The sequence below is a fragment of the Thunnus albacares genome, chromosome 4 (genome assembly GCF_914725855.1).
Source record: "Thunnus albacares chromosome 4, fThuAlb1.1, whole genome shotgun sequence".
NCBI classification, from domain to species: domain Eukaryota; kingdom Metazoa; phylum Chordata; class Actinopteri; order Scombriformes; family Scombridae; genus Thunnus; species Thunnus albacares.
This window is the reverse complement of record NC_058109.1, coordinates 18,935,853-18,947,877: the sequence shown is the minus strand read 5'-3', so window position 1 is coordinate 18,947,877 and position 12,025 is coordinate 18,935,853. Positions and strand designations below refer to the sequence as shown.

The 12,025-nt window shown below is 37.8% G+C and overlaps 1 protein-coding gene across 2 annotated transcripts; it reads right to left on the bottom strand.

Annotated features, from left to right (window-relative positions):
• Positions 1–276: 276 nt before the first annotated feature.
• On the bottom strand, positions 277–11,783 carry eno1b (enolase 1b, (alpha)). 2 transcript variants are annotated; one of them, XM_044349930.1, is made up of 12 exons: positions 11,659–11,783; positions 7,329–7,423; positions 7,063–7,158; positions 6,450–6,508; positions 6,266–6,335; positions 5,361–5,494; positions 5,014–5,236; positions 3,325–3,522; positions 1,614–1,815; positions 1,387–1,495; positions 1,075–1,133; positions 277–659 (listed from the first exon to the last, which is right to left on the bottom strand). In XM_044349930.1, exons 2-12 carry the CDS (start codon positions 7,411–7,413, stop codon positions 590–592), a joined length of 1,305 nt encoding a protein of 434 aa, XP_044205865.1. In that variant the 5' UTR covers positions 7,414–7,423; positions 11,659–11,783; the 3' UTR covers positions 277–589. The 2 variants fall into 2 exon arrangements, with proteins under 2 accessions (XP_044205865.1, XP_044205864.1); XM_044349929.1 differs by lacking the exon at positions 11,659–11,783 and adding an exon at positions 7,582–7,660.
• Positions 11,784–12,025: the final 242 nt, after the last annotated feature.

Sequence of the window (12,025 nt, the reverse complement as noted above, 5' to 3'; positions counted from 1 at the left end):
ACGAAAAAACAGGGCAAGACCAGAAGAAAAAAGTCAATTTGAGATGAGCAGTTCAACATTTCTAAGCAGAAGGAATCTCTGGTCCAAGTTTCTGGAACCATCTCTATTCACCTATTACACATGTGCAGTTCAGGATACTTCACTTATGAATCTTTTTCCATATTCTGGGAGGCTTTATGACGCTCCAGGTCACTCACTGCACGCAACACAAACACCAAACACACACAGGAGTGCAGAGGAAAATGAAACAGTGAAAAATAATCACAATACAACCTGTCAAAAAGAAAACTTTTTTTTTTATTATTAGTTGTGTCTCCAAGTGCAGCATTTGTGATCATTAATTTATGTTGTAAATAAATATTACTCAAGTTATAATCAGGTCTATAATTTACTCCACATTAGAAAAACAGAATACACTAGAAAATTTGATTGAAAGAGTCACAATTCCAACTTTCTTTCTATAAATTCATTACCACCATTAGTATGTCAGTAGTTCTACATTAACCGTTATCGCTCTACAGTGTTTTTCATTGTTACTCAATGTGTTGTTATACATTTCATGCCTATGTGAAGTAAATGATTTACTCGTTCACTCTATCAACGGCTTTCTGAAGTTCTTTCCAGCGAAACAAGCCTCGTCACCCAGCTCCTCTTCAATTCTACATTTAAAAATAAACAAAAAACAAATCAAAAGTTAGCTTCCTCTGTTATTTTTACAACAAGCATTAAATTATGTTACTGGTTTCATATAAAACCCCAACTTGGTGTTACTGAAGCCCACCAAAGATATGAGTTACAGTAGAGTTACAATGCTGTTTAAAAATATTGAAATGATGCAAAAATCAGATTTCTGTACCGACCAAAAACAATAAACAATATAATTTAAGATCATTTAATTTTTAATTGATATAGAACTAGTATGTAGTTGTAGTTTAGCAGGAAGGTATTGGTGGTATCTTATTTCACAAAATAAACATTAATACATACAAGGTCACATTTTTATATTAAAAAAACAAACAACAAAAACACAGAAATGTGATAAAATTCCTCAAATTGTATCAGAATGAGACTCACCTAAGAATCTGGTTGTATTTGGCCAAACGCTCAGAGCGACAGGGAGCCCCGGTCTTAATCTGAAAGTGTGTGAAAAACATTGTGTAAAGTAATTTCAACCACAGGTACCTTAGCTATTTTCTTTGTTCAAGATAATACCCGTCATTGCATTTTAGCTTTTAGTAACAGGTGACTTTTATTCACTGAAGGTTTTTCTTAAAGTAGTTTATAAAGTCAGTATAATATCCCCATAATTTCACACATATAGGGGCAATTTAATATATTCTCAAAAGATGCAGTCACGCAATAAATGTTGATATTATCTGATTTTACCTGTCCAGTGCAGAGGCCGACCACCAAATCGGCAATGAAGGTGTCCTCAGTTTCACCAGAGCGATGGCTGACCATCACGCCCCAGCCGCTCTCCTGGGCCATCTTACACCTGGAGGCAGGGAGAGACATTTAGATAACAGGTCATTGATTCCATCTTGACAATCCAGGTCACTGCTTGGTAAATTTTACATTCATACATATAGTAGATATATAGTAATTTGACCTACGCTCGCATGGACTCAGTGACCGTGCCAATCTGGTTGACTTTAAGCAGCAGACAGTTGCAGGCGGACTCCTCCACCGCCTTGGTGATGCGATTAGGGTTGGTCACTGTAAGATCGTCTCCAACAACCTGGATGTCTGTGCTTCCAGTGAAGTTGGTCCAGGCCGCCCAGTCATCCTGGTCGAAAGGATCCTCAATGGAGACCACTGTGAATGACAATATGTGTTTCTAAAATGCAGAGACTCCTTTCTGGACAGTTTAACAGATTATTAAGAACAACTTGAAGTTTTTACAATCACATTCAGCTGTGCTTCCATAAAAGGATCCAAACAAACAGCTCCTAAAGGAACAAATCCCAGCTTTTAATCAAAGTTTGAAGATGAATTTATCATATACTTCTGTAGTTTTGGCCTTACTGTCTATCAGTTTATTGACATTTTATTTACTAAAATAATTTCTGAGATCTGGACAAGTTTAACGGGGCAAGAAACATGAATAATTAGAAAATCAGACCGCTTTAGATAAATACATAAACCACTTTATTTCAAGGTAAAACAAAGTCAGCACACCTGAAATGTCTGTACAACCCTTTATTGTACAGGAAAACTGTGTGTATGCGCAACTACAGCAAGTACAGTCACCTGAATCAAAGTTGAACCAGGAAGTTGACGTGACGGATGTTTACAACGGACAATTTGGGTCATAATTTTAGTGTCCCTTTATGATCGCCTGACTGCTCGTGTGTCTTACCTGTCTGACTTTTTTTTCAGCGATATTAATGTTATTGTCATCGATAGGAATGTTTGCCAAAATTACACAAATAAGTTGTAATAACACAGAATTATCCTTTTCTAAATTCTAAAAAAGGATCATTTGAACATTTAAAAATACTCAATTAAATGCAATCACCCCTATTTAAAGTACATTAATGCTAGAAAAGTTCAATTTAACTCTGAAAATTTGCACTTATACCAGTATTCACCAGTATAGAAGACACCTGTGTTAATATGCCATTATCTTACAATAATAATTAGAACAACTGAAGTTTAAGAAAATTAATTTGCGTGCATCTGTAAATCTTTGACAGGCACAGATCTTCAAGGAGTTATTAGAGTTGCTGAAGCAATAAATTAAGATTCCACAATTGACAAACCTACAATATGACTGTACAAGACATAATACAAAACCTGCACAAACACTTCATACATGTAGATGACACACATGTTGTTGACATGTTCTCAGAATCTGAAGTGACAAATCCTGTCTCTGTACGGCGTTTTTCTTTTGACTCCGAACAAAGACGATTATTGTGATCAAATGTACATTTAAAATTTAAGCTCCTGTTGGAATTGACAACCATATTTGCCAGAGCTGGTAAAGTGAGTCTTGATCTGTTTCATTTAAGATCTGAAATTTGTATTGACGCACAAGACGCCTTTTGTTGTCTTTTATTTGAAGATAAATTTCAGAAAAAATACAACTTGTGAGTGTTGCAGTTCTTGGCAGCTTTCCAAGGATGAAACTGGTGTTTGATGTTGTAAACTAGTGTTGAAAATAGCAAACAATCAATTGTCTGTCAATTTTAGAGGATGAATTGAATAATGCTAAGAATGGCACCTCATAAAGTTACAGAACAACCAGATCCCTTCGCTTCATTAAACTGTGTTGGTGCTTTCTTATCACATGACAGCTGTATTGTCTTTGCTGGAGGTTACCTGGATAATCCTTAACAAAGCTCTTGTAGAGATCAGCCAGCTCGGCAGGAGTGATGTAACGGCTGGGGTCGTCAGGAGACTTGAAGTCCAGGTCGTATTTTCCCTCCCTGTAGAATTCAGACGCTGCCACATCCATGCCAATCACAACCTCATCTGTGTATCCTGCTTTGGCAATGGCGTCCTTTATTAACTCCAGAGCTGCAGGGTTAAACATTGCATGAAAAATATGAGAAAAGACAGAACATATAACACGAAAAATATGATATAAAAAAATATATTATTACGGAAAGATCAGTCCTCTTAATTTTGATAAAGCCAGATGTAGAATATTACTTATGATGATTTCAATAAAAACAGTTCTGTAACAAATAGCATCTTTGTAAAACGTAACTTTTAACTGTTAACAGTCAACTGTTCACTGATCTTAGGTGCTTTTAATTGCAGGATTTAGATTTGTATTGTTTCAAATTTTTAACTTCACAAGGAGGATGAGACACCTGTGAATATGATAGAGTTCAATACAACATCGAAACCAACTACAGTCTCAAAATTTAAGAACTGAAAATCTCAACAAAAATCAAACATTTAAAGTGAAGTTGTATTTTTAGCAGGTCTACTCTATCACATTACATATAGTTCTTATTCTTGTTTTTATTTTTATGGTCACTTAGGTCTTGTTCAGACCGCCAACCCAAATCTGTTTTTTGGCACATCCAGATTGATGCAGACTGATTTTAGAAAGTGTGGGCAGCAAAAAACCACATGAAATGCAATTTTTGCAAATCGAATCCAAACCACATTTGGAGGTGATTTGAAATGTGATTCCACTCTGATTTCTACAGATGCCTCTCAGTCTGGACACTCAAATCAGATTTCAAAGTGTCTTTTGCATCACTTATAATGCGACACACAATGATGACGTCAAATCCAGATTGACGGAAGTGCATCTGAGCGGCTGAACAGAATCCACGCTGCTACTAGCAGAACAGTGTGGAGGACAACACAGAGAACAACAATTTGTTAACAGACGCCGAAATAAATTGTCTGCTGGCACTTTGGGGGGATGATGAATCTCCATTTCTCATGATTCAGCGCCAGAAAGCTGTGTCACCAGCGTGCATAGTTACTGACGCCTACGTCATTGCCAACCCATGCTGATAGGTTGGTGATGTCGTGACACACAAATCTGACCTGATCACTTGCAAATAACAGTGTGGACAGTCTGTCTTAAAGATCTGATTTGAGAAACAAATCTGATTTGCCTGCAGTCCAAACAAAAGTGGCCCAAATCAGCATTGAACAGATCATATTCACAACTCATGAAAAAACAGATCTGAGTCACATATGAGCAAAAAAAAAAAAAAAAAAAAAAATCAGATTTGGGCCACTTTTGCCTGCAGTCTGAACGTAGCCTTAGTTCATGATCATTCTACATCATTGACCAGTATGTTAACCCTCCAAAAAAGGCATTTTGAATAATCTAAGTTTATTTTACAGTTGCACAGTAAACATCATATTGTGCAACTCAAAGTGTTTGTAGTGGTTTTCACTGGTTGCTGTTTACATTGTAGCATATTTACTTTTTAATGAGGTCACACTGGTCAACATCGTGGTTTTGAAGGAAAGTGACAACTGTACTAATCCTGCTTTTGAATCCAACCACTCAAAAAAGACATTAAATGAAATTACCTTCCTGGTTCTCCAGGATGTTTGGTGCAAAGCCTCCTTCGTCACCCACATTGGTGGCATCCTGGCCATATTTCTTCTTGATGACGTTCTTGAGATTGTGGTAGACCTCGGCTCCAATGCGCATGGCTTCTTTGAAGGTGCTGGCACCAACGGGCAGGATCATGAACTCCTGCATGGCAAGCTTGTTGCCTGCATGAGAGCCACCATTGATCACATTGAAGGCCTGGTGGAGGAGGAGAAGAGAAAATGAGAGCTGTGACTTCACAATAAATTGGCAGGTGAGCTGAATAATTAGAAAAAAAAATATGAGGATATGCATGCATGTACTTTGCTAAGAAAAGTCTCACCGGCACAGGCAGGATGACCTTTGGGTTTCCTGCAAGGTCAGCAATATGACGATACAGGGGGACTCCTTTCTCTGCTGCACCAGCCTTACAAACAGCCAAGGACACACCCAGAATGGCATTTGCTCCAAATTTGGCTGTTTGAAATAAAGCAAAAAAAATTGTTTTGTAGAGCTGCATCAATAAATCAATTAGATGATTAACAGAAAATTATTTTTATAATCGTTTTGGTAATTTTTTTATGCAAATATGCCAAAAATGTTGTTGCTTTTAGCTTCTCAAATGTGACAATTTAAAACTTTTCTTTGTCATACATGACAGTAAACTGTTGTTGGGACAAAATAAGACTAACAGGTATTTTCACTATTCTCTCACATTTATAGACAAAGCAATTATTAAATAAATAATCAGTAGTTGAAGCCCTATTTGTTTTGTTTTTTGTATGTTGGCATTTTTCCATGAAAAGGGCAGACAGGAAGGCAGAGTGTATGCAACAAAGGTCCTTGTCTGGACCACTAGGCCACCATGAAGCATCTATGTAATTTTTTTAAGCTTGGATCTAATATTCATTGATAATGTCACAGCTGATAAGGGATCAGGGAGATAAACTGAAAGTATACAAAAACATATTGAAACACCACAAATTCAACCATATGCAATCAAATCTCATTGGAAAAAAAGATTAATAATGCTTTTAGGCCAAACAGTGAAACATTCCTAAGTGGTCAAGTTTGTCACCTGACCTCAATCAAACTGAGCAGCATCTTCACTTGCAGATTGTAGGCAAAAATGTGGCAAAACAAACAAAAAGTAAAGATTACTGCATCATCAGAAATCTGGAGTCTGCACTGCACTGTGCGACTGTTGTAGATTTATAAGTTACAGTGGTTGAATTATGACTCACTTACATTTGTTCTCTGTACCGTCCATGTCAATCATCATCTGGTCAATTTTCTCTTGCTCAACCACTGATACATCCTGAGGAGAGGGGAAGTGATTCACATTAGCATTACAAGCAGGAGGAAAACTTTCTGAATCTTTATTAGTACAACATTTTGAAAATAAAACGGAGAATGGGAATTATTTTCTTACTTGGCCAACAAGTGCGGGTGCAATAGTTGAATTTATATGATCTACAGCCTGTGAGACTCCTGTGACAGAGAGATTAGTGTGATTAGTCTTTCACAATATTATGAGCGAAGCAAATATAATAAGGCCGTATATTCAGCAACACATGCAACTCTTATTCTTGTGAGACGGAGAAGCATGCACTAGTGTAAATGATTATATTTTTATTGTTTTACGTCATTAATTACTCCTATTTAAGATGTCAACACAGTTTTATTTCACAATCAACCAATCCACAGGCTTAACATCAATACTGGGATGACAGCATGCCTTACAGACAATTCAGCATGCACATCATATCTGCTCGATTGCCAAAAGCGTCCAATGATCGCTTGGATTTTTTATGACAGTGTAATTAATCATCCTACTGTCAATTGCACAACGCTTAGTTGTTAATCAAGGGAGACAGGCGATGGGAACTCACTAACCCTTTCACATCTGGTAAAGAGGACGGGAGAGAATGGAGAGTAAAAATGACACAGAAAAACAGGGGATATAGTATTTTCCTTTAAAATAAATTCTTCTTCAAACTGAGAAAACATACATTAAAAGGGAAAAACAAAAATGGTGGACAAACCTTTGCCAAGGTAGCGAGACTTGTCATTATCCCTGAGCTCCAAGGCTTCATAGATACCAGTAGATGCACCACTTGGTACAGCTGCCCTGAACAAGCCTGAGAAATGTACATGAGAGCAGAAAGAGATCAGAGTTGTGATTTAACAATCACTGAATTTAATGGAATTAATTTTGGTGTTGAGGCATGTGTGAACATAAATTCATACATACATACATTCATTCATTTTACCTGCATCCCACAGTCAACAGTCGTACATTTAAACCTACCTTTGTCAGTGTAGAGGTCAACCTCTACGGTGGGGTTTCCACGGGAGTCGAAGATCTCTCGGGCGTGGATCTTGAGAATGGACATGGTGCAGGACCTTGAGATGAGACAGAGAAGTTGGACTTGATATCAGGCGATCAAAGACACACTGGTAGCCTATGACAATTCTGGTTTGAGACAGAAGGATAATGAAAAAACTAGTTTAAAGCTGTTTAAAAATAAAGTTTTCCTAATACTGAAAAACATCTGACGTACCTCTTTTTCACTCTTTCCTCCTTGAGGCTTACTCACAAAAATATCCTGACCTAGCTGCAAGCTTAGGAGTGCTAACAAGCATGCTACTATCCTAATTGGATTAGGCCTTCTCATCTGATTAATCACATGGCTGTACGGATGCAGAAATTGCTGCATCTATCAAAGCAAGGTTAAGCTTGCAGTTACAGCTACACTGCATCGCTGCAGTAAAAATGTAGGCTATATGAATTTAAATTTAGGCACACAGTTGTGACATTACCTTGATTACAACAGAATTTCTGGAATAGCAAAGTCACTCTGCTATGAACCACATGACATGCTATCCGCTATAATCCCCTCCTTTTCCAGATAAACAAGCGAGCTAACAAACCAATACAATGACTCTTCCTGCAGACTGGGCTTGCACGCTACAAGACCATTAAGGAAACAACAATTCCTGTTCCAACGATCAAAATGAATAAACACCAGATTAAAGACAAGACAGACACACCTAATCTGACTAACTGGCAAAGAAGACTCACTCCATGAAATCCAACAGGTTAAACACAAACTGATCTAAACAATTCTGTTATATTACTTGTTGAGGATCATTTGAATTTTAATAGAACAAAAACTCTTAACTATGTGCTGTGGTTAACATGTACTTGTATGTGTGTGTGATACTGGTGATTTAAAGATAAAACCCTAGTACAAAAACCAACATAGCATCCTTGCTAAACTCTCATCGATAGCTATTCCTAATGAAACTACCCCCCACACACACTCCCTTTATAAATAGATGTTTGGTCCATTTATCCAGCCATCTCTAAATGAAGCCAGATTTGGATTAAATCAACACCAAGCATAATGTTTGCAACAGTGGACTCCGTCCTGGAAGAGGGATCCCTCCTCTGTTACTCTTCCTGAAGTTTCTTCCATTTCTTCCCTATTAAATGTTTTTTTTTTCCCAGGGAGTTTTTCCTTATTCAAATTGAGTGTCTAAGGATAGAGGGTGTTGTATTTTGTACAGATCGGAAAGATTGTGATTTTTGATTTGATATTGAGTGATATAAATAAAAAGTTGACGTAATACAGGAGCAGAAACAAGTAGGCTGAAAAACAAACATCTTAACCTCAGGTCATCTGGTAGTTGTCACCTAATTGTACTGAGAATAAGATCAAGGTCTTTGGAGGAAGCTTTTAGTTACTTTGGTCCTACTCTCTAGAACCAACTACCAGATGACCTGAGATCAGTTACTACTGTTTCCACATTTAAAAGAAAACTTAAATCCTTTCTGTTTTCTCAGGCTTATGACTAGCTGACAACTGTTTTTCAACTTTTAATCATTTTTATTTATTTTTTTCTATTTTTTTTATTATTATTATTATTATTATTATTATTATTTGTGTGAATGTGTAAGTATTTGATTCGGTGTTCAGTTTTAATAAGCCAATAACAACTTTATCAAACCACCTGTTCAACAAGCCTAAACATGTAGAAAAGTGATATTTTCAACTGTTTTGCCTGCAGTGTCCCATCCACCACCAGTATGTTTTTCACAACCACAGCACACCACAACGAAAGCTGTAGCCAAACTGTTTATCTCAGTTTGGCACATATCTTAACAGTTGGCAAATTCTTGTAAACTTAGTCACTGGCTGAGACAACCCAGTACCTCCTCTCTCTACCAGCGGTACCTGCAGGCAGTGAATCACATCAGCAGCAGAGGACAGGATGAAGGACTGCCTGCACAGAGAGCAGCTGTGCACACACGCTGTACAGTGCTAGAAACAGGTTGTGATAACTAAAAGGGAAAACTGAAGTCGGGAGATTATCGGTAGTAATTACTAATCAGGAGCACAGCGGGAGAAAGGGTTAAAAATAGGGAGACTCCTGAGAAAAGTGGGAGTGTTGGCAGGTAAGCATGCTAACGGTCTCAAACATTTCTCCACTGTAGACTCCAGTGATCTCACTGATGCCATAAATCGTCTTAAGTCCTCTAACAGTCCCCTTGATCAACTTCCAGCATCCTTTTCCAAAACTGCTTTTAATTTTTTAACAGATGACATCTTCTCAATAGTAAACTGTTCCCTCCAGACTGGTATCTGCTGCTGTTAGACCACTTCTAAAAAATAGTAACCTGGACCCAAATGCAATTACCAACTATAGGCCAATCTCCAACCTCACCTTCCTGAGTAAGATCACTGAACTGCTAAACTGCTTCTGTCTTACAGATAATAATATATATGATAAATTCCAGTCTGGCTTCTGCAAATCACATAGCACAGAAACTGCTCCTCTAAAAGTTGTTAATGAAATGAGGATCAACAATGACAATAAAAAAACTTCAGTCCTAATACTGCTAGACCTAAGCTCTGCATTCGACACTGTGGATTATGGGATTCTTCTGGAAAGGCTAAAAACTGGGTGGGTCTGTCTGGTACGGTCCTCCAGTGGTTCGAATCCTACTTGCATAATCATGATTTCATTGTCACACTTTGGGGATTTCCACTCCAACAGACACAAATTAGAGCATGAGGTCCCACAGGGCTCCATCCTGGGTCCTCTTCTATTTAACCTATAAAAGCTTCCCCTCAGTTACATAATCAGCAAACATAACATCAGCTACCATAATTATGCTGATGACAAGCAGCTTCTCATCTCACTATCCTCCAATGACTTCCAACCCATAAACTGCCTAGTCAGTTGCTTTGAAGAAATCAACCACTGGATGGCAGCAAACTTCCTTCAGCTGAACAGGAAGAAAATTGAGATTTTGGTTGTAGGTGTTAAAGCCCAAAGGCAATTTGTCTGCAAGTACCTGGAGTCCAGATCACTAAAAACAAGTGACCAGATTGAAAACCTAGGAGTAACCATGGATGGTTTACTCAGCTTTAAGGATCATATTAACAACATCACCAAGGTTGCCTTTTTCCAACTCAGAAACATTTCCAGAATCAGAGGCTTTCTCTCCCAGTCTGACTCAGAGAAACTCATGTATGCATTTGTCATGAGCAGGCTGGATTACTGCAACTCTCTGTTCATGGGCCTTCCAAACAAAACCTATAGATTACAATTTATCCAGAGCTCAGCCGCACGAGTTCTAACCAGAACAAAAAGATCACATCATATAACTCCAGTCCTCCAGAACCTTCACGGGCTAACTGTTGTTTTCAGCATATGATTCAAAATCCTCCTTTTGGTTTACAGAGCACTTTCTGGTCTGACTCCACAGTACATCTCAGACATGCTGTCAATTTATAACCTCAGCAGATCTCTGCGGTCACAAGGTGGGAATCTCCTCCATGCGCCTAAAGCACATTGAACTGCCTTTGTATGAGATGGTGCTATACAAATAAATTTGAATGTTGACTAATTGCTTTTATGCTAATATTAAAAGCACACTGAAGTGCCAATGTATATGAAAAGTGCTATACAAATAAAACTGACTTGACTTGAGTAACACAACTTTACATAATGTGTAAACAAATGCATTAGGAAATATAGCCATTTCCTACCAAAACAGTTGTTGTCAGTGTATGACATCAGTGAACTTAAACCTTTTTATATCTTTTATAGGGGACAGTAAATTAAAGCAAAATAGATGTATAAACGGTACAGGTTTAGATGTTATATTTGTAAATCATTACAACACTTTTCATCATGTAAATCACTTAAAACAGCAGCTACATTAATTGTCAAAATATGAACTGTCATTATGGAAAATATCAGTTCATTCTTGACCTTTTGTCCACTTACTAGTGGATAAAAAGTTAGTAAACTGGATTTTTTTTTTATCAAATCACAGCATCTCATTAGAAATAGAGGATGTCGAGTTTATATTCTGACAGACTACTGCTGATTTGTGTCGTAACCTTTACCAAACATTGAGCACATGTAACATGCTGCATGTGAGCTGTAACTGCTCTAACTTTTACCACAAACGTTGATGGCAGCCGCATTAACTGGTTTGGTCGGTTGGCTAACGGGAGCTAACGTTAACTGATGACAGACTACACCTGCAGGGGAAACAGACTAATTAAATACTTCTTAGTAAGAACAGAGACAGTCCAAACAGTGACTCTACAGTGACTGACCTGTTGTCAACCCGCAGACAAGTTAAGACAAGCTCGGTGAAGTGAAGTGAAGTGCCGCTGGAGCAAAGAAACCGGTGTGCCAACCGTGAAACGTGTTTCAAAGAGGAGGAAGCAGAAGAAGCAGAAGAAGAAGAAGGAGGAAGAGTTTCTTCTTCTCCTCGTACATTTTTGGCGCCTTTGTTTACATGTTGCTGCCGTCTATAGTTCAAAGTGTGAAGTACACTGTGAGAGGCTTTTTCTGTGAATACAATAAGCACATTTACTCAAGTACTGTACTTAAGTACAAATTTGAGGTACTTGTACTTTGAGTATTTCCACTCGATGCTACTTTATACTTCACTCCACTACATTTCAGAGTGAAATATTG